Genomic DNA, 27,915 nt, shown 5'->3' with positions numbered 1-27,915 from the left:
TTCTAGTGATTAGAGCCTCCTAACTTGCAGAGGACTTGCGGGCGTAGATCTTCACATGCAATTTGACCAATCATTTTCCTAAACTTGGTGCGATATTGTTCCATGTTTTTCTTCTCCTTGCTCTTGCATCGAGCTGATGACATGGACCCCTTAAATTTTTCTATTCCTTATTGTAGCTTTTTCGTAGATATAACAACTTTCTCCTTGCTCTTGTAGATCACCGAGCTGAGGATATGGACCGCTTAAAATTTGTTATTCCTTATTGTAGGTATTTCGTAGATATAACAACTTTGCGGGTTAGAGGCGTGTCGAGCTTTATGTAATATTATTATAACTTCTCATATTTTTAAATTATAGAAAATGTTGGTCCTAGCATTAACATGGCCTTCATATTATCATTTTTGGCCATTTTTCCAGCATCAAACTTCTTCCGCGGAACCAATGGATGAGAGCAGTGGCGGACCGACCTGAAAGATAGTGTGGTCACATCACCTCACAGGTTCTGGGAAAAATTTATGCATTTAGTTAAAAAAGAATTACAATTTATATAATTACAAAGAGTGACTCCACAGAAATGAATATCATAGTGACTGAGTGGTTCACTGCTTGTTTTGCTTATGGAAGATTACTAGTTCAAGAAGCATGGGGAACTTAAAATTAAATAATCATGTTGCGAATTAAAATGTTTTGTTTTTCCAAATGATGCTGGTACTTTAATGCAAGAAAAAGTGCAAAATGTACAACACCAAGTAACAATATAATGAATTATATTTTAGTTTATTGTCTATTTAATATTGGGTACTTCTATTTTGTTTTCATTTTGACAAAATCAATTACCAACGCAGGTTTTTCTTCTTCTTTTTTTTTTATCTCAAATAGGAGTAAATTTTTAAGAAAAATATTTTATAAAGATATAAAAAATCAAAAAGTCGTAGAAAATGACTACAAATATATGTTATTCCTTCGTTTCTAAATTGCAGTCCATATTATAGGGTTATAACTTTTTAAAAAAACCAATATATGATTGTAGGACGCATAAAAAGGCAAACTAACTTTATTAGAAACACCCAAACTTCGTGAATTCAGCATTTTGTCAAAATAACATTTCTCTCGGCACACTTTTTGATCTTCCTTTCAATAAGAAAAAATAAAAATCTTTCATATACAGCTTCTTAAGCTAAAATTATGAATCATTAGTACAACACGCATGATTTAACTCTTAATCGAATTCAACAAGCAATCAAGGTATAATGTATTTACTTTCATAATTTAAATTTTTAATTAGGATAAATATTGTTTATAAATTAAAATTATTGTTATTATTTTTTTCACACATAATTGATTGACCTCACAGGATTGACGAGAGGGTAGACTCGAAATCGAACAATTTTTTTATAGTCATGTGGGGTTATATCTGAGTGACTACCCGAGCTGAACCCTCACTTAAATATTTGACATTAGATTCTCGACTATAATGAAATGGCACTTAAATTTGAAAATTTAAATAATTAGATCAATGACATATTGAGCTTACACTGTAGATAAATTTGCCGAATTCGTTTCATCTCGTTGTGTAGTTCCGTAATCACGCCATAGATAAGTTGGTACCATGCCTCTTCTTAACAATTCATGTCGTAATTTGAGTGTTAGAGATTATCGATAACCTATTTATATCTAGTTGGCGTTCGTATTTTTAATTAATTTGATATTAACAGTAACATAGCTAGGTTAAATGGCATTTAATTAATAGCTCCAAAAGTAGACGTTCAAGTGTATTTATTATAAAATATTTATTTTGGAGGTATATGAAAGAGGAATTTGAAAAACCTCAATGGATGCATTTTCTCATACGTAAAGTTATGAATTCGATTTTTGGAAAAACGAATTTTGAATGATAAATTATGTTAAATATATAAAAAAATTAGCACGTATATTTTAACCTATGTTAATATCTCCAAAATATTTATGAATGATGCTTAATTTACACTTTAGAATCACAATCTTTCCATATCTTTATATTTCATGGCGTCGTTCATTGTGTTTGATAAAAGTTTTTGGACTCCGAAATAGACCCTTAAAAACTTGTGTACTGTTAGATTCATAGACAATCATACTAGAATAAATGATTCTTTAATGATAAATTGTTGGAATTATTGGTGGGCTTATTGTAGATTTTTGTGTTTGCAAAACGGGCTGGATAGTATACAATAATATAATACGGGCTCATGCAGTGATCATTAATTGATGGGTCGTACATACCTAAGCATTGATAGTGATGTGTTTGGCAATAAATGTAAGTGTAGGTTTTTAACCTAATTTGACATGTGATGGGTAGGATATGACTATAGTTGCGAGTTTACGCTAGGTCTCCTCCCCAAACACTATATATGTTAGCTATGACTTAGATCATTGAGCTAGTACAAGCTCATCACGTATGTCGTAGTATCATTGAGGAGAAGGATTCTTAAAGTCCCTAACGGAACGACTGTGACAAATATCGTGGACTACAGAAGATTGAAATCATAATCATCTACAAACTGAAATCATGATCATCTATAAAAATAAGTATTACAATTCACGTGTTTATTCGATATTATATATATATATATATCCTATTTTGCTTACATAAATCTCTCACACCATGCTTTTTAATCGACTTGCTTGTATATGGCCTTGGCCGCTTCAAGTGTTATCAAGATAGATGTTGTTGAGATCCCTTTTAATCCACCCTGAAGTCTATGATTGTTTTTTTCCATGATATCTCAAGTGTTCGGTAATTTTATGTGGGAATGTGAATTGTTTCAAAATATAGTTTCCATTTAGCGAGATACGAACATATTACAAGCGTAACGGGCAGATATCTTAAAAGGTAGATGATATAAATAAGATGACCAATTCCTTATTCGAGATTGTATTATGATTGGTGCTATGACAAGATTAAGATAGTCTTTGTAAGGATACATCTTCCTTCTTATAGTTTGGTTGCGTTTGTAAAGCATATTATGGAAAATATAATTTTGCCATCTCGATATCAATGGCAAAGGAAGACAATAATCAAATTTGAAAATGAAAATGGAGATTCGAAAGGGCTTAAAAAAAGAGAGTTTCCTGACCTTTATTTGATTGATGGCTGGAGAGATATAGTAAAGCAAAATAAATTAAATTAGTTGTTTGGGAAAAAAAATCATATGGGAATAGAAGGTTAATGGGAGTTAATAGTGGGTATAATAAACCTTAATAAATCTCACAATTTTAAAACCTCTAAATTGGAGTGTTGAAAAGTGTTGGCTAGTTTTCATTTTTATATAGACTAATATAACCCAAATCCCTACGAATCACGTAACCTCAAAATCAAATCCAAAAAATCATAAGAAATAATTTTTTGTAAATTAGTACCGAGTAAATTAGTATTATTGATTGCTTCAGTGCAGACTTTTGGAAGCTGTTATGAAATTCAAAAAAGAAAAACTTCACCTTAAGATTGTATTGTTTGAACATGATTCCATAAGAAGAAACGATTTCTTTTTGAATTGGATCCTTTTTAAACTTCTCGAATTGAAATGTTATGGATGGTTAGGGGAAAACATCTTAGAAACATTTCTTTTTATTTACATAATACTAGTAGTATACTCGATGAACAATGAACGAAAGGTTTGAAAGTAGATCAGTTTTTTTTTTCTCTGTGTCAGTGCAAATTTCTTAGACCAATTTTTTTTCTTTTTTTATTATTGAATAAATTTCTTAGATCATATTTTTATTTATCTATGATTAAATTTAAATAAAGAGATTATTTTCATAAATTTTATCTTAAATTTAGATTCATCTACTCTCAAACTAAACAACAAATTTTATAAAATCATCATTTATTATACTTTCATTCCAAACATGATAAAAAAAATTTATCTTCCTTCCTTTTCTTTATTTTTCTTTTCATTATTTTATTATACCTCAAAAAATTCAATTTGGGCCAAATGTTTTCTTCTTTAACATATAAAGGGATTTTCTCATTTGAACATGGACGGGCTGGGCTTCGAACTCACGACAAGATATCGTTTTGGACTTATGGTGGCATCATGTCCTTTCTTGTGTTGTTAGCCCTTTCAAACTTCTTGTACTTTATGCACGTCTGTAATTAATTTGATAAAAAATATTTATATTATGAGAGTAACATAATATATATTATTATTTTATAACATATATTATAAAAAGAAAAAATGTTATAACACTATATATAGATGAAAAGTAGACGCATTATTATTTTTATGTTATATAATAACATATATAGGATAGATGAAAAGTAGACACATGTCTGGAAATCCCTATTCACTTTTTTTTAACCAAAACACACATATAACACTATTCCTCATTCTATTGATTGTCTCAATTGTCGGATCTTCACCAATTCAAATCGAGTCGTTCGCTCTATGGCCAAAAAATCTAAAAAAAATTTAAAATTACTTTTTGACCCTCCCAATTATAGGGTTTAGGACTTAGGTTGGGGACAAATATGTACGTTCATATCCATTTTTTGTCATGTATGTGCCTCATACGACGAATCGCGCGCTGCCATGTGGCACTAACAACATCTCTCCTAAAAAATTTGAAACTTCAAAGCCCCGTAACTGCAAATAGATGTCGAGTTGTGATATTGATATTAGACACAAAATGAAGATCTCAACGAATCACGAGAGTCGTTTCATATTTTTCCCACTTTATGTAATTATTTTACGAATTTTTTTTAAAAAATGAGCAAATTTGGAGTTAAAATCAGTTTTCCCGCAATTTTTCCGAAAATGTCGAGTAGTCCTCGTAGTTTGTTTTGTGATAAGTCCAAACTCCTTTGTCACGAATATCATGTCATTATCTCACTATTTTAAAATAATCGAATGATAGTCATTTTAGGTTTAACCTCAAAAATAATTCTTAAACTTTAAATTCCATAATTACAGTTATTAGAAGCCAACATGTAACGGGATAAAAATATGGATTTTATTGTAAGTTTGGAATTAAAATATGTTTTCCCCTACATTCTATACAATAAAGCTGATTAGTGCGGATGTCTTTATGACACGTATCATATCGTATTCTCTCTCCGCTTAAAAAATGCAGAAACTTAAAGTCCCATAACTATTGATAGTGATCGAGTTGTGACATCACTATTAGAAGCAAAAATATAGAGTTCAAATATTAGGAAAATGAAATCGTTTTGGAAATTTTCAATTCCATGAGAATATTCTATTTTTTTATTATATATAAAATTTTGTAGATTTGAGGGTGAGAGTAGTTTGAGTATCTATTAATTTCAATACATAAACCCCCAATAATGATAGATAGTCCGAATCATCTTAGCTACATTAATCTATATATCTCATAATCGAGAATTCAATATATGAAACTTATTATTTACTATTTAAATACATAGATATATTTTTCTCTAACCGAGGGTTCGTAAAAAATCTTTGTCAAATTTCAATTATTATATGTAGTGAAACAATTTATAATACATATATGGTGTTTGGCATTTTAAGTGATATATATATATATATATAGATAGATAGATAGATAGATAGATATTCTTGCCAAAGATTAGGGGTGTTTTTTGATTAAGGTGCATATCAAAGCTTTTATCATCTCTGAAATGAAGTATAATATGATATGATAGATTAGGGTGTGTTAAATTTGGATATAGTTTTGATGTTTGAAAAAATATTTTTCGTTTGTGAAGATTAATAATGATACCTCACGTTTAAAGTTCCTTTGAAGTTTCTGTGAAATGAGTTATGGAATGGAACTGGTATTAGAAACAAAATTGCAATGGAACTTTGAGATGTTTTGTAACTTTTTGTTGGTTTTTGACACTTTGACTGTCATTTTGAAGACTGCAGCAATGATTTATTTTATTTTTAATAAGAAAGAAAAAAAAACTCTCATAAATAATTAAGTTTAGATTTTCCTTTTAATTCTTAAACTACAACTAGTCTTAAAATATAATTATATATCTTTTTTTCTAAATATATATATATATATAAAAGGTGACTAGTGGTGAGAGTAATATTTAGAAACGGGAAATTAGTAATTTTGTGATAACATCATTAATTTTATACTAGAATTTATTTACTTATTTAGGGAAGGTAACAAACAAGTGGTTGTTACGTTACGTACGGTTTGGAAGTATACGGAGGACGACAAAGGCGTTGACTCAAAGTAAACGGTTTTGGCCTGCAATTGGAGTCCTACTCCTTTCATTTCTATCTTAAATTTCTATGGTGGGGACGTTAGCTTAGCTTAGCTTTTAGTTAGGTTTCCGTTTGTATTTTTCCTATTTACTTATGATCGATCATGTCCATGCAAACGTACATAAGGAAAGATACCAGAATTGATGATGAGATGTTCACATTCTATTTTCTTTCTTTTTCATCAATTAATATTCATATCTATTTCAACCATTCCTTTCATTTCCTGTCTTTTTTCCTCAATTGATTAACACTCGTTATAAAACCATATAGTTCAGAATGGCATAATTTCTTGCCTCTAAGTTTCATCCTAGTGATTTCTTTTCCAGAAATGATGAACCTAGCTCAAAACCCGACTCATCGAACTCATCAGGCAAACCGTAAGTAATTTGCATCAATTTTTTTGCCAAATGAGTTTGATGAGTTCGGTTTTATGCGAGTTCAAAAAATCACCCTCTTTCTTTTCAGCATATAATTTACTTACCAATATTATTGTATTATGAATTATAAAAAATTAAATGTCGACATATCAGTATATAATTATTAAAATGTAAGAAGACATCATCATCTTTGTTCGCAACAAGAAAAACTCATCTTTATAACGACATGATAATTATAGCATAACGTCATTTTACGACTAGTAATATATATTTATATACACATATAAAGACGATTTTGTATATGTAGGCAACATATCATGAAGTCTATCTAAAGTGGAATTTTTGTAAATACTTATCCACTAGAACATTACAAAATGAGTGATAGATGAATGGTGAAACGCGGAAGCATATAGCATGTTGGAAAATAACAGCAAACAGTACAGTTTCCAGAAAACGAAACTCTTACAAAATTAAAATTTTCGACTGTTTTCCATTTTATTAGTATATAACAAGCACCGAAAATCTACGAAAAGATATTTGCATGGATGGTGAATAATTACTTCCCAACACTAATTAATTATCTCAATTTTTATATAAAATACATAAAAATATGACATTTAATTAGAGACGAAATATATATTTTCACCGTCGATTTTCTCATGTAAACTTTCATATATACGTACATTGAAAGAAATCAAAAATAAATTTAAAGACGTATAATTTTATCATGCGTATATAAAAAGAAATAAAAAATAAAAGTTTATCATGCGACTCGCATCTGTAATCTTTCATATTTGTGCATGGAGTCGACAATAATCAATAATCATATAATAATATGAGTATGCTTCGTGAGACTAGTAAGTAAAATACTTCGTGAGGTACTACTAAGTAAATCTAAATTTTAGTAAGTCAAACAAACAAATCCTAAATATCTAATATATATATATATTTGATTATTGAATGTCGAATATTAAATTTATTGTTATAAATAAATAAATGAATGATAGAATATACATCAATATTTTCATGTTTGTAAATGCTTTTAATTTAACGAACACCTACTAATCAAAACGTGGTTCAATAATTAATACGTTTCTTTCATAAAAAATTATAGTTTCGATTTTTGGGCGGTAGAAATTGTGTTAGGATATCAAAAAAAGAAAAAAAATTTAAAAAAATTTAACGAGCACTTTCCTATCAGTTAAGTCTTGCCATGTACCGTATTCGCTAAATAAAACACTAATATATAGAGGATACGTAGCTCATTTGTCATTGTCACTCAACTAATCTTCCTTTTTTTACTTTTTATTATTATTATAGAGCCGCTAAAACAAAAGGATATGGACGTATAAGGTCTCATTATTATTTATCCGAAAAAATTCTAATTATTTATGCAAACACGTGTGAATTATATGTTGTGTGATTTTTTTGAGAATTTGATAATAATCTATGCCCTTAGAGCATCTCTTGTCGTGAGATTAATTTTGATGGCCAATTTTTACCATATAAAAAATACATAAGTAAGGAGATAAAAATATTAAGTTTACAAAAATTTTAGATCAATTTTTTCGTTACATAATCTAATTTTTTAAGTTTTAAATAATTATTTTATATAAATTAAAACGATTAAAATAATGATCGATAAATAAATATTGTGATCTCGTTTTTTAATATTAAAATATAATTTGAGAATTTAGTCTTTACTCGTAGCATTAAGATAATGTTTTTCTTCACTGCTAGTGGGGTATTAAATTTAAGACCAAAAATCACTTATCAAAAGTAGGTCTTCAATCCTGCCATGTCAACCGACATCAAGATAGAGATCAAATTTTTGGGACTCTTCAAAACTTAAGCTCACTTACTCTATCGCATAATTTGAAACTTTTCAATCTCAACTTTATTATAATATAATAAATATTTAAAATATTAATGATATTTAAAATAAATAATTACTTTTTTATAAAACTATAATGCAATCAAAAGAAATTAACATCAAACTATATAATTTAATTATTTTTAAATTAAGTTGTTATTGTTTTCTTTTTATAATATATATTTTTCTCAAGGTTGAAAATTAATTAATTAATTAGAATTAATAAAAATTAATTAAAATGAAATGCCTCATTAAATATTTATTCATGAGTGTTGATCGGACAAAGGAAGTTGGGATTGACCATAGAAGGGGAGTCGGGGAAAGAAAATTTTAGACTTTTGACTGTCATGTCACAATCTACCTTTTTACTCTAATAGCATCCTCAATGCAAGATTTAAGGTTGGAGCCAATTTTTGCCATTTTATAGACACATAAGTAGAAATAGAAGATTTGTTGAATTTTGAAAAATTTGGACTTCATTGATCTATTGCATATCCAACTTAGTGAATCCCAACTTTAATTATTTTCCTATAAATTAAAATGATATAAAAAAGTTAATTAGTAAATAGTGGTGTGGATCCATATTTTTAATAATAAAATATAACTTGAGACTAGAGAGAAGGTCATGGAAGGAAGGATGATGAGAGAAAAATTTGGGACATTAAAGGCTACATAAGCACACTACAATCCAAAAAAAGTCCCAATTTTAATGATTTGGACAAATTGGGCCTAAACTATAAGCCACCCATTGGAGATACTCTAATGCAAGTTGAGTCCAAAATTAGGTGATAAAATTTATTTAGAGGTTGCAATAGAGATGGTCTTAAACCTAGGCAAGTTACTAAATTCTTCTAACCATTTTAGACAAGTACGTACTTGCATAGGAGGTATGAGAACCAACAATAAATATTAATAAGATATGTGATATATGTATTTATATCTTGATTTTTTTATAAGAGCTGTTTAGTTTTGCAAAAGTGGACATTAATAAAATTACATTAAAATTAGTTTTGACGATTACTCTCTAGGGTTCACAAATCCATTATACGATATAATAATGAAGACATAAAATTTATGTATACAAAAAATTAAGATACTTCAATAGTGCTTAACTTTCAAATTTATAATAAAACATGAACCAAACTTAGTCTTAACATAAAACAAATTTTAAAATTCATAGTTAATTATCTATATCACATATTTCTTTTTAGTTTGTTGTTGGTTTAGAAACTTCTGCTAATTGAGTTAAATTTTTACTATCATTTTATTCGTGTGTATACTTCAGCTTGCTACCGGCAACAATTTGCGACAAGAACAATATTGTTGGAACTAGTGACACCATTTCCCACAAAAGTTTTTGCTGGTAAAGTACCAGCGATATTTTTGCCACTAATTTTGTCAGAATACTTATTGACAAATATATTGTCCGTAACTTTGCTGAAATAGAACACGCGAGAAAAAATCGTGCCAAAATTTACCATCAAAACAATGTCCACAGGTAAATGTGCCAATAAAATTCTCGATAAAGTTTCTAGCAAATAAATTGCTGCTAACATTGTTGGTAAACTAACTGGCGTGAGAAAATGCGCCAAAATTTACTATCAAGATTATGTCCGCTGGTAAATATGCCAATAGAATTGTCGGTGCTATTTCCAGCAAAAGTTTTGCTACAAACATTGTTATAGGGGTCAATTGAATTATTGTCTCTCACTTTTGTCCCATCAAGTTATCTTTATATACTAAAAATATGTTTGAGATGAATAATTGACTTGGATAAGATATTGTCAGAGAGATTTACAATGATATAAGTGAGGTGAAATTTATTTTTCAATGTCAAGTATGAGTCATCAGAAGATGAAAAATCCGAAGATGGATATAACGAAGATGACGATTAATCGCGAGAACTATTGGCTTGCACTTTTTTTCCTTACTTTGGGGGTGAGGATTTATTTTTGTAAGTTCTTATTATTCTCATATTGCAACTAACCTTGTATATACCAAAAAAAAAAATTATATGTAAAATAATTGAATTAGAATTATTTTTGGATTGTATCATATATTTTTATTATACAATTGGATACTCTTAAAGTAATTTTTATCTTTTTATAAATTTTTCTTTGAGATTAGTCATGTAAAATTGGATCCTATATATTAATCGGGATTGGACAAAATTTAGAGTGTTTTATTTTTAAGTTAAGCGGTAGTTTCAACTACATATGTACATATATAAGAAAATAAATTATCACAAAATTTCAGAAAGTCTTATAAAATACATTCTTTTCATATTGGAACAGTTTTCTAATATTAAAAAGGTCCAAACCTAAAAAAAAAATATTAGTTTAAAAAGAATTAGGCAAAGGTTTTACAAAATCCAAAATTCCAAATGAAAAGCGAGCCCCGTGCTTCCTTTTCATCGAAATTTAAAATCTCTTTCTTCGAAACATTAAAGCCTAACCCGATATCAAAACAAAACTTAAGTCCACAAACTCCTCTTCTCCTTCTAGAAAACCATTTCATAAATTACCAATCTCTTTAATCAGTAGACGTAAGTTTTCACAAGGTTAGGTAATCAATTTAATTTGCTAATTTTTGGGTTTGATTTCATCAGTTTGAGATGATTTTTAATTGTAATGTGCATTCGTCGACCGACCGTTTGAGCTCGATATTCGTCGTCGGAATCTCTCTTGCCTCTACCGCCAGGTAAGTCGATTCTCCACCTTGGCATCATCACTCGTCGTTGAGGCTCCTCAAACCAGTAACAGTAAGTAGTTTAGTTAGGATTTCTTAATTTTGTATTTTGGGGATAGGGTTTGGATACCTAAAATTATAACTTCCTTACTAATGGAGGGAATTTTGTTGTTTTGTATCGAATTGAATTTAGGTTCTTTTGTATTAAAATTAATCAGATTATAGACTACTATAAACTAGGGTTGTTACTCATTTTATGCACAGAGCTGACGGTTATGATTTGGGATTGATTAGTGTTTGAGTAAGTTGTGTTACGGTTGAGTTCTATTAATTTAGCTAGAGTTTGTGTTAGATGAATTCTTGTGTTTGTGCTGAAAGGTTATGGTTCACTCTGGTTTAGTTCAAGTTTGAGGTTCAAGTTATATGTAAGGTGTTTGAGGAATTGATGCAAAGAGCAAGATGCTTAACAAAATTAAATAGATGAATTCGATGATGAAGGTTAAAGAGTGTTATGACCACAAGGTATATCAGGTTAATTTATTTTGGTTTTGACTATAAGTGAGTAGAGTTCTAATGAAGGAATTGCCTTAATGAGTATGAGAATGCAGAGATCATGTTTTTTTTTTTGGTTGGACACTTGCACTCCATATAGTGTTCTTTATTTATCTTCTGAATTTTATTAGTAAATATTTGATTGTCATGTCTTCGTGCCAATAGCAGTTGGCCCAAGCCTAATACTTAGTCTTGGTCTACAAGTCTTTCTCAGCTCATTTTATTCGATTTCTATATTACCTCTATCGATCTTGTTTTTGTATTTTACTTTTAGTAATTGTATTTGTACGTACTACTCTCTCAATGATCTATAAATTGAGAAGTCTGGTTGCTAATAAAATCTGACATTCTAGCCTAACCAACTCAGTTACCTATATTGTAGGTTCCTTCAAGCCAGCAACATGTGTGCTTGGCTTCGAGTGAATCTGATAGCAGAAACACAAGGACCTCGAACAAAATTATTATTAAATCAAGAGCGTTTCATGATTTTGCTTCTGGTGAGATGGGGTTAATTTGTTAAACATGCTATAATATTTCTTAAATATTTGGAGCAATGAGAAAGAATCAAAATACCGATGCTCACTGTGCATAAAGCAGATACAAACTACACACAAAAGCTCAAGAAGTTGAGGAATTGGCTGCATCAGAACCTGATGGAAAGGCTCCAACTAATACTGATAAAATGAAAATATGGATTGAAGTAAATGGTGGAAAGAGTAAGAATGACTGCATATATGGAATCCCTGGTTTCTCTTAAAGATTTTGCCTCATTTTGTCATATATTTTTTGTAAACTCCTATGTATGAAAATTATTAGTAGCACCGAATATTTTTATATTCTTGTATTCTTTCTTAATTATGTAGTATTTAAATTTTAAAAGATTAGAAGTTGATTTATTGGATATAGTTTGGTTGTTAAAATAAATTATTTTGCTACAAAACTTGCTTGTTACTAATATTACCAGCACTAAATTAGGTAGAGAACTTGCTAGAATCTGTGGTTAGTAGAGGTGACGCTAATAGAGTGGATTATTACTGGCTAAAGTTTTGATGGTAAGCCGCTAAAACAGCAAATTTATAGTTGGTACCTTGCTAAAATAGTTACCAGCTAAAGCTTTGCGTGTCCATTGCCGGTATAGTTACTAGCAAACTTTGGTTAGAAAGTTACTAGGAAATTTACACGCTTATTAACCTGCTAGTAAGTTGTTGGAAGTTTCGAGTATGGTCTTCACCATATTTACCGGCAAAATATGTGCTGGAAATGTTTGGCTGTAAATTTACTGGCAACTTTAGTAGCAAAATATTGTTGGAAATGGGTTACCATCAAGCTTTTTACCAGCAAATGTTGTTTGCCAAAAATTGCGTCGGAAAGTTGCTAGTAAGCTCTATTACTGGCAAATTTCCAACAATATCTTGCCACAAACAACCTGCAAGTAGTGACGTGATTTCTATTAGTGATAACCGCAGTACAATATAAAGAATGTTATACTCACTTATGAGCTTAACTCATAATAAAAAATTAAGAAAAAAGGAGGATGATGGATATTGTACTATAAAGACCAACATGTCGAATGCTTTTGATAGGGTGGGGTGGGATTATTTAGAGGTCATTATAAAAAAATTGGGGTTCAATAGTTTGTAGATTTCTTGGATCAACAAATGTATAATGTCGGTCTCATTTTTCAGTTCTGCCTAACGCCGAACCGAGCCACGTTTTTCAGCACGGAAGGAGTGTCCGACAAGAAAACCAATTATATTCATTCCTCTTTCTTCTTTGTTCCGAGGGGTTGTTATATGGTATCTTAAAAACCAGAGTTGGAGAGGTCAGATTTTAGGTTATTTTGTCACCAAAAATAGTCTTCAAGTGTCACATTTTCTCTTCACCGACGACAATATATTCTTCGTCAAGGTGGACAAGGAACAAGTGACTAATCTGGATCGTTTTTTTTTCCTAAAGTATTTCTAAGGCGTCGAGCCTAATGATCAATAGTTCTAAATGGGGTTTATACTTTAGTTCAAACACCTCGAGAGATACTCGTTCACAGGTTAAGGATTTGCTAAATATTCAAGAGGTTCTTAAACACAAAAGATATTTAGGCATGTCATTGCTTATCAGTAGAAAGAAATACCTGACTTTCAAAGAAATTATCGATAAAATTTGGGGTAAGCTTTCTTACTTTTCTACTCGCTTCTTGTTCAAGGCAGGCAAACTGGTTCTCGTCAAAGCAGTAGTACATGCAATTCAAATTTTATAATGAGTTGTTTCAAACTTCCAAAGAAAATTGTGGCGGTAATAGAGGTGTCTCCTAGCAAAACAAGATTGGAGGATCATTCAAGATCCTAATTCTCTCCTAGGAAAAATCACTTAAAGTGAGATATTTTTCGAATTGTAGCTTCTTTAAAACTAAGATGGGAAGCATTCTGGAAGGCCGAGAAACTTTAATTGATGGTGGCATGTGGAGGATTGACAATGGAGAAGCATGCTTTTTCAAATTTGGAAGTGAGTAGATTGGAGTCACAGGACATTTTAAAAGTTTCATAGTTTCTTGATCCTTCAACTGGCTATTGGGATGTGAATCGATTTTGATCTCTTTTAGATCGAGGGCTACTGCAAAAAATTACGAATGTTAAAATTCTACATCTTCAAGTCGATCTCTTTGCATGGGAAGGTTCTCAAAACAAGGAATATTTGGTGCATAGTGCTTATTTTGTTACAGTCAAGCCTCCCTTACGTCAGGTGAGCAGATATTCAATTGAAAGATATTGGAAGTTAATTTGGAAACTTGAAGTGCCTCCGAAAATGAAGTTGTTTCTTTGGCGAGTAAGGCATCAAAGCTTGCCTACCAAAGATATGATGGCAAAACGAGGTATGTCCCCATACTCCTTTTGTCCTGTGTGTAGTATTGAATCATAAAATCTAGTACACTTGTTCTTCACATCTTCATGGACGAAAACAATCTCGACAACCTTTGACCCTGATTGGAACATCTTGATATGGGCTAATGCCAACTTCTTTTACTAGTATGTTTGTTTATCTGAGTCATTGAATCATGGAAGATGGAATATGTTCAACTTGCTTATATATGAAAAAACGAAAATAATGCATGGGCAAATTTATCCTTCTACTCGCCATCATCGTCTTTTTTTTTCCGCCAAAGCTTTCCTCGATGAGTGACGATTTTGTAATGAGCCGGTTATAGCTCCAATTATCACTCAAACTACCACCTCACAATCATGGCGTCCACCTCCCCCTAGTTTTTTCAAAATGAACTTAGATGCTACTTTGTTTCGTAACACAGGTGAATGAGGGTATTAAGAACTGTCGCATAAATTTTAGTCTACTAGTCAGATTTATGGAATGGGAAAATGGATATTACCCAAGCCGAAGCTGCAACTTTACTCCTAGAGATGAAGTTAGTATTATCAAGAGGCATCACGCATGTTATTTTTAAAATTGATGTTTAGACTGTCATAATATTTCGAACTATATCATAATTTTTTTCTCTTGCTATTTTGTGTATTTATGACTTTATTATATGAAGTCTATGTCTTTTTTGTCAGAGAGAGGGAGAATATTTGTGCTGATGATGAAGTATTCGACATTGAGAATTGGTTTTATTATTTACCATGATTAATCAGCTCTAAGTGTGGTTTTGTCCAAAAAGCCAAATAAAGAATTTATAACGGTATTGATTTAATTGGGTCGGTTTGATCGGTTTGGGAGAGAGATTTGTTTGACTTAATCAAGCCGATTTAATTGAAGTATTGTCATCTTTGACCACAACTGATTAGGAATATAATTGTGAAGATTTAAACCAAGATATATTAGGAAAATATATTATTTTTTTATAAAAAATATTTTGGGAGATATTTTTTAAGAGTTTTATTCATAATTGCAGTCAATTGAAAAAAATCATATTCATGTCATATAAATCTTATATTCATTTTTTTTGGCGATTTTGATATCAAAAAGAGTGGAGCACAATCATTATCGTTGAAGACATTCATGAAGTATTTTCGATCTTTGTTTGGGTGTTCATTGAACTGATTAGGAGAAATTATCTACAAGTGAAAATCAATTATTCTTCTTTACAAAAGAAAATGATCCCGTAGCATGTTAGGGTTATATAAGTACTTCATTCAGATTAGGGGTTATGGTGAGGTGTAGCCGATGGTTTGTCTAGGAAAATCCATATACATGCAGTTGTAAGTAGTGAGGTTTTACTTAAGTTTACTATTATAGTAGTGCTTATGCGAGTTGAAGGCGAGCCGTAGGAACATTCCATGTATTTATAAACCATTGATTATAGTGAAATAATTTATAGACAAGGTCCCGTGGATGTAGAATTCGCATAGATTTCAAACCATGTAAAAGTAGCATGTGTTGTTTTTTTGATTGCTTTGCATATTATTATCGTCATTCTATTATAATCTAGACTTGCATGAAAAATACACAAACTATTATAACATTATGAATTATGATGGTTTAGTTATCTTGAATAATTTTGTAAAATCAGGATGATCTATTCTTTCATATAGTATAACAAATATTATGGGCACAAGATTAAAAAGTAAAAGTATTGTACAATTAAATGTGTGATTAATAAAACAGAAAAAGAAGAAGAACTTTTTTATGTTAATCAAATATTATCGATATCAATTTTTAAATACTGATTATAAATTATTGTAATCATTATAACGAATCCAAATTATTTGAGACCCAACTTGAAAATAAAATTTTCTTTTAAGACTTGGTAATATTTTTCTGGACAAGACTTAGATGCATGTCTATGCATATTTGTTGTGTTTGTTTTTTTATGAAATTACATGTGAAAACTAGAATCTATTCAGTCTCCATATCATCACTCCCACATTCACAACAAATAAAGATTTCTGTCCAAACAAAAATAAGGAGATTTGTTTCAAGTCTCAAGCTCTCCCATTTATCCTCTTCGAAAAATCCGATCGCACCCTACCTCTCTCGCGACCACCAACCCTTGCCACCGCTATCATAATTCCGATCGACCTCCATAGCCACCACCACAAGCTCTCGCCAATCTCATAAATCCTATTTTGCTACCTCACTACCAAGGCGTGGTTCATCCCATCCACTTTTGTCACCAAAACTTGCCCGACCTCCTGCTGCCGCACCATAAGATCGTGCCACCTTCTAAAAAAATTAATCGACCACCGCCACCACATCGCCGAATCGCGCTCCTCTCTAAAAAATTCGCTGCAACACCAATAGAGATGATAGTTATCCTTCACTAATATTCCATTCTCTTTCAATCCCTCTCCAAGCACCGGATCAATTGTGTAAAACATGAATCCAACGACATTTGTAGTTAGGGATATAACAACAAAGACTGTTAATTATTATGGGTCTCAAAATCTACAAGATAAAAACAAAATTTCAAAGGATTATGATAACAATAAAACTATAAATTTTAAGGATTGAAGAAATTTAGGGGAAAAAAAAGGAGGACAAGACTCGGAAGAAATAAGGAAATTTGGAATCACATCGATGAGAGAGAGATGTGATTAATGGAGTGTTTAGTTTGTTACTAACTGACGTGATATAGATGATTTCTATTAAATGATGAGTAAGAAATAAGTTTTCACATATTTTTTTTTATAAAAATACAAACACGCCCAACACCATCCGACCAACATGTAAATTTTACCCTATTTTTCTCTTGATTTTTTAATTTCATTGAAACAAAATTGTAAATTATTTTCAAAAACTTACTTCAACGAGGCATGTGCAAAACGTACTTAAACGAACCTCTCTCTAAAAGTCTCTCTCTAAACTCTTGTCAAATTAAAAAACCCTACACCTCTCCTCTTCAGCCCCGCCGCCGTCTGCCCGTTTTTCGGCTGCGGTGGGGCTCCCCCTCCTTTAATTTCAACCACATCATTTGTAGATCTCCATTCCAACCGGTTTTGTTTCATCTCCCACTCGATTTCGAAGTTTTTTCCTCTTCCTCCTACCCTAGATCTAGTTTTTCTCTCCAACTAAGGCGATGGCTGCCGGTGGCCCGACGAATCCGAATAGAGACAATTTCTTGTACGATCCAGGAGCTATTGAAGGTGGTTTCGTCGTCACTCTGGAGTCTTCTCTTCGATTTGGAAATCTTTGGCATCTTGGGCGCGGTGGTTGGTGGTGGAGGCTCGGAAGAAGGTGGCCGACAGAGGTGGGGTCTGTTTTGCTTTCAATCTCTCATCTTGCTCCTTCAGATATGGTTTTCTCTCACTGCTTTGATGGCCGACAGCTGGTGGTTCGACGAAGTGGACTAAATCTCGGCTCTTGTGCGATCCAGGAAGCCGATAAAGTAGACTTTGTGGGTTTCTCGGTGTGCTCTCTCCATGGTGATGATTTTGGTCGTCTCTGGAGTGGTGGCCGACGGTTGGTGGGAGACGGATGGAGGCAGTCGAATTGGACTGCTCTGCTCGGCTTCCCTGTTTGTTGAGGTTTTGTCGGGATGTGATGTCTCTGATCCGATTTGGTCGAGTGATGGAGATGATGGGGTTAGCTGTAGTTGTTTATGTTTGCTTTTTGTTGTTTGTTTTTAGATTTAGATTCCGGGTACTTAGCGATTCTTGTCCCTCGGTATTGTTTGGTAGTTCTCACTGTGGCTATGAGTCTTTTGTTTGACTGCTTTGCTGTTGGAAGTTGTTTTATTGATCTCAATTTAGGGATTGGGCTAGACGTTGTCTTCGGCCTTTTCTCGTTTGGAATTCGAGCTTTACTCAACCGAGTTATGAGATTTACCTACAATTCTGGACGTTTTTGTTCCAAGTTAAAGTTCAACTTTGGGGAAGTCTCGAAAAGTTGATCCGGTCGGACTGTTTGAGCAGGTTTGGACGCGCCTTTGTTTGCATTGAGTCTATGATCCTCAAGCCATGTATTTCTTACTCTCGAATAAAAATGATTTATTACTGCTGACCTTTAGACATTGTGTATTATTAATTAACCGATCGATTTTTCCAAAACTTTTACTTTAAATATTGATATTGATTTAGTGTTTAAGACACTTTTCTCAATTTATAATCATAAATACTTATATAATTTTTTACTATTAATTAATAAAAAATACAAGTTACGTTTTAAAAAAAAATAAAGAATCTTTCCGGATAAAATATTGACGATCTACCAAAAAGATACGATATGTGATTTGGGGTTTAATTATTGACTGGCGGATGAGTCAGCCGGGGCCGTAAATGACGTGTACAGAACACAACTTAAAAAATACGGCGACAGACAAACAAAACAAACTAGTGTTTGTTGTGTTGACGATAAATATAAAAAAAATTCTACTTCCTCACAAAAAGACAGCAACACACAAACACAGACTCTTTTTTGTTCCTTGATCAAATTGATCATTTACTCAATCCGTAATCGGCAAATGATAAGCTTCCAAACTCAGAAAGTAATTCAGAACCTCCTCTATAAATGGGTTTTCGTTCTTTGGGGATTTCAAAAAATGATTTTTTTCTTTCTTTCTTTATAAAAATTAAATAGAAAACGCGTATTGATCAATTCCAAGTCTCTGTGTGCTGTTTCTGTGAAGGCGCGAGCCAACATTTTTATCTGTTTCGAAAATTTGATTTCAGTGTGTCGGAGGTTGCCATTGTTGACTCTTTATTTTAGTATGAAGAGGAATATCTTCTCGCATTGCATGCAAGTACAGATTGAGCTTCCTTCCTCTCACAAATCGATCAAGGCAAGTGGATGGATAGGGAGTATTTATTTAATTTTATCAATCAACTTGTCCACGAAACAGAAATTAAGTTTGATTTGAGAGTTTATCTAGTAAGCATATAACTAGATGATGTTACATTTCAGGTAACTATTAATCATGTCGTCTTTACCAGTTGCAAGAGTAGGAAGACACAAACAACGCTACCAAGATCATCTCAGGCTGGTCTCCGGGTACTTAAATTAAACCTAAACCATTCTTTTGATTTGTCCATTCATTGTGTGCATAATTTTTTGTAATTATTGAACTGGTTATATATATAATTGAATAATAATTGAGGTGTGCATGTGTGTTAAGCAGAATTTTTCTGTGTTTTTTCCTACCATAATAGTGATTTTTAGTGGAAGGCTGGAAGTGGTGACTCAAAAAACATAGACTTTATGTGGCCTTTCTTTATCCAACTTTTGTTTTTCACTTGAGTTCATGTTACTTGGTTTGTTTGGGTGGCCTCATTAGCTTTCTGTTTAGTTTTTCTCTTTTGATTACTTCCAAAGTACTGTTTAAACAGGGACTTTGTACACTAATGATCTGGTTACGTAATTAAAGCAAGTAAGCAACCAACATTATACCTTGATTCGACCCACAAAAATGATCCTGATGGTATCTTTTAAGCTGCCTATTAATCGGTTGACGGAAGTGCTCAAAGGAAGCAGAAAACACAGTTGTCTACTTTTCCAAGATCGATCTCTTCGAAAGAAAAAAATGAACTTTATATTTCCTCTGAGCCAATTGATTATAAGACTCCTACTTTATCAAAGACTTTCAATCCAACAATGGACTTTGTATTTCTTTCCGCTCATGACAATTTTCCCTTGATTTCCGATCATGGACAAACATAGAATATGTAATGCATAACTTTATACTGTCTAATGTCAATAAGCTTGAGAAATACATATTAGCATGTTGAGTCATTCCTTGGCATGTGGACAAAGTATAATCACTTCACTATGCACAAATGGATAAGATTTTGCTTCATTTTCTAGCCTCCTCATATTATTTTTACTTATGGCGGTGCGAACAACAGGTGTATTCCTTATAGGTTTGAGAAGAACGATGAAGAACTTAAGTGCCATGTGGAAAACAGGGTTCGTGTGCTCATGATTTCTACTCCAAACCGTGATGATCTTGTGTTCCCAAAGGTATATTCTTTCATTTGAGGTAAATATATATATATATATATATATTCAGTGGAAATATGGAAATTCAATCAAGATGTGCCTTCATTTCTTTTTGTCAGGGCGGGTGGGAGACCGATGAAACTGTTAGGGAAGCAGCTTGCCGAGAGGCTTTGGAAGAAGCTGGAGTGAGGGGAATTCTCAGTGTAGGTATCTTTTTCCTGCTTGGAAGAAAAAAAAAGGCACATACCTTATGTGCTCGATTAGAATACAGTTCTCAACCCATTGAATGTATACTGTATTTTAAATAGTTGTTTTGGCCTAGCAATTGTAAAGGGTCACTTTTTTTGATTGAAATCTTTTGAAGTTCAAGGTCTTAGGCTATATAGTTTATCAACAACTTTTTTTTCCCCATAGCTCTTTATGGATTTGGTTGTGGCCTACACTAAATCGATAGCAGATACCTGGACTAGCTCAAACTATTAAAAGACCAATTTCCCTAAAAGGCTGATTATGTGAGAATTATTTTATGTTAAGCTTACTGTTCTCGGGCCTCTCCCATCCCTGATCGTGTTTATTTAGCAAATGGAAATTATGGTATCCATATTAATATTACCCATCCGGAAATTTCTGCCAATATTATCATGGAAATTTGTTGTCATAACATTCATCTATGGTTCTGAATTCCTTTTCACATTTTTGAGTTGAGAGTAGAAACTTATATACCAGTATTCTTATTGAAATGTAGAGTATATATTTATATGCTCTCGGTCGCTGCCAGAAAACAGTGTTTTCATGTTCATTTAACTGAATGTAGTTAGATCGCATTGATGTTGTTTGACATTGTAACAGAAAACTATTGTCTTCATATTATTGATTTAGGAAATGAAAGCCTTTTTTTTGACATACCAGGAAAGTCCACTGGGGATGTGGGAATTTAGAAGCAAGAGCAGAGAAAATAGCTCCAGCCTAAAAGGAGGTTGTCGAGGTTATATGTTTGCTTTGAAGGTGACTGAAGAGCTCGATTCTTGGCCTGAGCAGTCTACTTATTGTAGAAAATGGGTCAGTATTCATATAAGTATATATTTTGATAAAATAACTGTGTTATATATGATATCGGATGCATTATGCTAACTGATTCGTACCAACAAACGGGAATATTATTTATGACAGCTAACTGCAGAGGATGCGTTTAAATTCTGTCGATATGATTGGATGAGGGAATCCCTTGCAAACTTTTTGACCTGTCTTGATGAAGAAATGATAATCGGGGCAACAAGAGAAATATTGGAGCTTCCAAACATCCCACCAGATACTGGAGCAGACCATCAAATCCTACCACAAAGCTATTTCGAGAAGCCGTCAGCCGTGCAGCATCTCGAAACTTCTAGTACGAAATGTATTGTACAGGGTTGAGAATTTCGTTATTCCAAATCCTTTCTAGGGTAGCTTTTAATTAGCCAAGATGTTTAAATTGAGGATCCATGTCGAAGGTGTTGAAACTCTAGAGGGTCATTTCTTTTGTTCTTTGATGATGAAGCTTAGTTTTGTTGTGTACAGTCCTGAAAAAGACCAAGTGTTGTGAAAAAACCTTAATTTGGTTGTTCAATTTTCGAATAAAATGTTAATAACGGGCTTGATTATATAATAGGTACCTCAAATATCTTTCATGGATTAAATAATTGTACATTTGACTATATTCTTTTGATTATTATATTAAAAGTTAAATAGTACAGCATTTTATACAAACAAATACATATAAGATATCTATAACAATGTATCTAAATTTTTTCCGTTAATAACTGGTATGTCATGTTAACAGATTCATAAGATGTTCTCCTGAATTGAGTATGATGGTCTAATCTTTCTTATTTCATAGATTAAACAGCTAGCCACTCATTGCCCCATCATCTTTATAGATTCAAAAGGGTTATAATTACCGCGATTAAGATTAGATAATGCGGCGATGAGTGGCTAGCTGTCTATTATTTGAGAAGGATTTTGGTTGAGGATGGAGAAGAACGGAGTTCGTGGGAGTTTGGAAGTGGTGTTAGCAACGAATGTAACGAAGGGAGAAGAGTTTTTGCTTAATTAGTTTTGAGATTAATAAAAATATGATTATAATTTAATTAATATTTTAGAAAATCAAATCAATTTTATTTAGTTCGATTACATTGGTTAAATACAATTTTTTTCCATTTCGGTTCAAGTTGAGACGGTAACTCATCACATGCCACATCACATGCCACGTATTGTAAATGGATTGGTTGAGGGTGTCATCTATTAGCAAACTTAACGGCAGGGTCTTCCTTGATGAAAAATGCAAACGTTAGGATTAACGGTGATTGACGAAAATCGATAGGTTTTTTTGGGTAGGATGTGTAAACCTTGGGGGGGACAATTCATGAGTTGACCTCTTTCTTATTTCATAGATTAAACTAAAGGGTTATAATTACCACAATTAAGACTAGATAATACGGCAATGAGTGGCTAGCTCTCTATTACTTGAGAAGGATTTTGGTTGAGGATGGAGAAGAACGGAGTTCATCGGAATTTGGGAGTGGTGTTAGCAACATAAGTGATGAAGGGGAGAAGGGTTTTTGCTTAATTAGTTTTAAGATTAATAAAAATATGACTAAAGCTTAATTAATATTTTAGAAAATCAAATCAATTTTATTTGGTTCGATTATATTGGTTAAATACAAATTTTTTTTCGTTTCGGTTCAAATTGAGACGGTAACTCATATCATATGATACATCACATGCCACGTGTCCTAAATGGACTGGTTGAGGGTGTCATCTGATAGCAAACTTAACGGCAGGATCTTCCTTAATGAAAACTGCAAACGTTAGAGTTAATGGTGATTGACGGAAAACGATAGGATTTTTTTGGACAGAATATGTAAATCTTGAAGGACAATTCATCGATTTACCACCCTTTCTTAATTCATAGATTAAACTATAGGGTTATAATTACCGCCCTTTCTTATTACATTCATAGGTTTGAATGTCAAAAAAAATTACCGACTAGATAATGCGGCGATGAGTGGCTAGCTGTTTATTGTGGAAGGAAGAATAAATAACAATAATTTGATGTACCATCCACTTAAAAATAAATAAATATATAAAGAAAAAAAAATAGGAACTTTTTTTAAATCATATTTGTGTATAGATTTTTTTGTATTATATTTCTATGTATATATAAATTCTATTATTTATATTACTATATCTATATTGGTGAACCTTAAAAAGTAAATATATATATATAAAAAATTAGTTATAAAAGATTTTATTATGAAAAAATCGATATATCAAACAGTACTTTATGTAAAAGTGATTTTTGTTAAAAGCAGTCTACATGATATTTTATTAGTGGAAGGTGCAGCAAGTTGCTCCTCCTAAAAGAACAGCGAATTTTTTTTCTTGCGGAAGAAACAGAGAAACCCGTCTCATCCTTCAGTCTCAGTAATTGATTTTTCATTTTAAATTTATACAATCTAAATAATTTTTTTAAATCAAATTCAAAATCACATGTGATAAAAAAATATTCTTATCCTAAAAAGATCTGAAACCCCCATATCATTTTTTAATTATCTTCTACGAATTAGACCATATCGACAATATTGTTAAGAAGCAAGTTATGACTAAGTCTTTTATAAGATTTAGAAGACCATATCACTGTCTGAGATTAATATAAAACAACAATTTATGATCAGAAAATCCTTTTGATATTACAAATATGGATATGAACCTTGTAAATAATGACGGGTCTAGAAATTTTGATCAGGAATATAATTATTGGTGCGAGTCTAACGAACTTTATAAAAAGTGAGTTGCACAAAAAATAAGATACAAAATCATGAAGCCGAGAGACGAAACTCATTACTTAAAAATTCATCTTATATAGATGGAAACTGTTAATTTGATAATTGATATATACATCAAAATAAACTATTCAAAGTTTTGAATAAACTATTCCAACTTAAAAAAAAAAACTATTCAAAGTTTTGAATATATAAGCTTTGAATATATTTTGATTGTATTGAATACTTTTTTTCATTAGTATTTCCTTTTCTATATGTATAAATTTTGAAGCTAAATAATATGATATTAAAAACTAAATAAAAAAAATGAGATGTTTATAAATTTAAAAAGGTTTAACGGACGCACAAATAAATTTGGAGCAGACTAATAAATGACTCAAAACAATGCAATACTATATCGATGAAGACATGAAGTTTTAATTTAATCTTGAGATTAATTGAATCTTTTTTTTCTTTTTCTTTAAAGTCATTTACCTCTACCAGGCCACTGCTTGTAAATGGTAGTATATGATTGTTAAGCATGTGTGTATTTTTATTTAAAGAACAATTCAAAATATTAACTTTTGGTTGGAGACTTAATTATCTCTATCTAATTTTAAGCATGTATGTTCCTTTTTAGAGCTTGCTTAATTATGACGTGCATTTGATTAGGCGCCAAAATTTCAAAAGATAGTGCTCCAGTCGTCTAGCTGAACAAGCATTAATCCTCAAATTGTGGATAAGAGCTTTCAATAAAGCCACGTCTGAAATCCATTCATGTCACGTGGCATATTCAACGTGGCTTTTAGTATTGGACAAAATCGAAAAAATCACCCAATCATCAAATAAGATCTAACTAGTTGGATATCTCTCACCTTACATCTTATCTTACACATGTTCAATAATAAATGTACATATGTCCAATCTTAAATAATAATATATAAAAAGTGAATTATTAAATATATTTTAATACATTAAATGTATGGTGGGTGTTTTTTTAGATGATTTTCATATTGGAACAAATTGGAGTAAGGAAGACCACCTTACAACTTTTATAACACATAACTTATTTGATAATAATATGATAAAAAATTTTATTGGATAGATAGGTGTTACATTGAAAATGGCGTAAGAGATCCCATTCTAACTGCATACTCCCTCAAAACACTAACTTTCCAAGTCCATATAGTCATGCCAAATTTTACAAACCCCTTAATTGGACTCAAAAACTAAATAATTAAAGAAATGCTTTTAAGTGAAAACCTGTTGCTTGATTTTCCGTTTAGGAAATTGGTAAATGACACAATAACGAAAAGTTATTGATAGCTAAATGCCAAGAAAAAGCTCCATTAAAAAGGGGCTTCAATGGAGCTATATGAAGACCAAAGTGTTGACAAAACCTGGTTTGACCCTTTTTTCTACTCACACACCTTTTCACGTGCTTTACTCTGTTTGATTGGTATCTTGAAATTGGAGATTCATGTGATTTTTATAGAGCGCAATCAAATTGCCTGCCTAATCTACTCCTTGCAAAATTCCAATTTTTTTTCTCTATTTTGTCGTTTATAATCCTTCGAAATATTGAAAAATTTGTATCTATTTTAGGACGGAGATAGTAATAAATAATCAAGACATTCTCTTATGATAATCTGAGTGACAACCATATACTCTTGTGGTCCATTTTAAATGTCTCATAATGAAATTTGTTTTATTCTATTTCAAGCGTCTTTTTATGAAATCTATGTATATTTGAACTATTTTTTTCAATATCCTCCTTACATTTATTTCAATTAATATTTTATTTTAAATAAATATTTATAATTTTTGAATAATAAATTATGCACAGATAAATATTTTTTTACTATTTATTATTTTTTTAAGATTCGCAAACTTTTATTATGAATCCGAGGGAGTACGTCATTGTTTATTTGTCTCTCGAGTCATTTTTAACACAAGTTCATTAGATTCTTCTTAGAGTTCACATTTGACGAAGAATAATACATTTTTTAACTATTAATATCGAAGACGACAGTATCGATTAATTCAGCAAATATATGTTAGAAAATGTAAAAGACAAAAAAGTAAAAATCCTTACAGAACTTATAATATATCATTTGGTTAGTTTACAAATTCGGTCAATGTACGTCTGCGAAGTTTTGAATGAATGCATTGCATTGAGAGATCAAACTTAAACTTGAGTTTTGTTTGGAGAGGACAACACGAATATACTATTTGTTATTTCATAAACACATTCTGATTATTGTGCTATGTATTAGTACTTCAAAAAATTATTGTGCTATGTAAAGGTTTAGTTCGTGAGTAAACTGTGTTAAAGATTTCGGAAAAATTCATGATCCTATCAATTTACGTGTACATGCTAGAAGTATTATTCCTCTAACTTTCGATAATTCAATTTTTCGACTATCAATTATTTTACCTCAAAAAAAAAATTAGGAAAAAAATAAATACCTAAAATTAAGATGAATTTTAACCAACAAGCATGCATCAATCCTCACTATACATAATTCTTAAAAAATATTCTTTTCGCTCCACATCAAGAGTCGTGCAATGAAAATTGCGAATTTTAAAAATGTAATTAATAATAAAAAAAAGATTATACGTCTGTCTATTATTTATTATTTAAAAATCATAAATATTATTTAAAATAAAATATTTATTGAAATAAATATAAAGATATGATTGGAACTTTTATTTTGAATATACATATATTTTACATTTAAAATTGATCAAATAAATTTCATTAGCGATATTCAGCGTGTACGCGAGGGAGTATAAGGATTCTTTCCTTATTCCTATTATAGAAAATTAATTGTGGGGTCTTACAAGTTGCTTCATAGTAAGTTGGCAAGTTTTTCTAGTTAATGTAAATATATCTAAGTAATTAACAAGTACCGACTCATCTTTTGATATTAGTCAATAGAATTTGGGAAGAAAGTTGTCCCTTTTCACTACTCCCGATCAATTCTTAGCTCCACCTTTCGGTATCCAGTTAGGTTAGGGATCATTAAAAACCACAGCTTTATTAGCTTAATCAACCTTTCACTCTATAATATTTATGCGTGCATCTTCCAAAATTAATTAATCCAAATCCCAAAGAACTTTGCATCAAATTTGATGATAATTTGCAATAAAAAAGTTTATTGTCCCTCCTTGAAATTGGAAATATTATTTCTTTGTCAATTTTTTGACTTGACTTTTGGGTTATTAGAGAAGATGAAATATGTAACACATTTAATAGTTAGTGTCTTATTCTCGGACGACTCTCGTGTGCTTTTGTTATATATATAATCCATCAGTAAATCCCAAGCGCATATAAATCGTTTAAGCATATTTAATTATCTGCTAATTAATCCTAGCTACTTCTCGGAATTTAGTTAATTAACTTTCGGGCGACCTATTAGGTAGCTACCGAATATATACGTACGGATTAGGGCTTGATCAGTAACATTCTTAATTTAGCATCTCACTAGCTACGTACTTAGGACTGAACT

At 31.4% G+C, this 27,915-nt stretch overlaps 1 protein-coding gene across 1 annotated transcript; it reads left to right on the top strand.

The window, feature by feature from the left end:
* Positions 1 to 19,584: 19,584 nt before the first annotated feature.
* LOC139882428 (nudix hydrolase 13, mitochondrial-like) lies at positions 19,585 to 22,016 on the top strand. Its single transcript, XM_071866750.1, has 5 exons — positions 19,585 to 19,658; positions 20,510 to 20,624; positions 20,723 to 20,806; positions 21,513 to 21,662; positions 21,774 to 22,016. Exons 1-5 carry the CDS (start codon positions 19,585 to 19,587, stop codon positions 22,014 to 22,016), a joined length of 666 nt encoding a protein of 221 aa, XP_071722851.1.
* The last annotated feature ends 5,899 nt before the right edge of the window (positions 22,017 to 27,915 follow it).

The sequence above is a fragment of the Rutidosis leptorrhynchoides genome, unplaced genomic scaffold (genome assembly GCF_046630445.1).
Source record: "Rutidosis leptorrhynchoides isolate AG116_Rl617_1_P2 unplaced genomic scaffold, CSIRO_AGI_Rlap_v1 contig269, whole genome shotgun sequence".
Classification (NCBI taxonomy): Eukaryota; Viridiplantae; Streptophyta; class Magnoliopsida; order Asterales; family Asteraceae; genus Rutidosis; species Rutidosis leptorrhynchoides.
This window is presented reverse-complemented; position numbering and strand designations above follow the sequence as displayed.

Coding starts and splice junctions, on each gene's coding strand:
- LOC139882428 (XM_071866750.1), top strand. CDS start 19,585: ATGTCGTCTTTACCAGTTGCAAGAGTAGGAAGACACAAACAACGCTAC. Junction 19,659..20,509: donor CATCTCAGGCTGGTCTCCGG/GTACTTAAATTA, acceptor TGCGAACAACAG/GTGTATTCCTTATAGGTTTG. Junction 20,625..20,722: donor ATGATCTTGTGTTCCCAAAG/GTATATTCTTTC, acceptor TCTTTTTGTCAG/GGCGGGTGGGAGACCGATGA.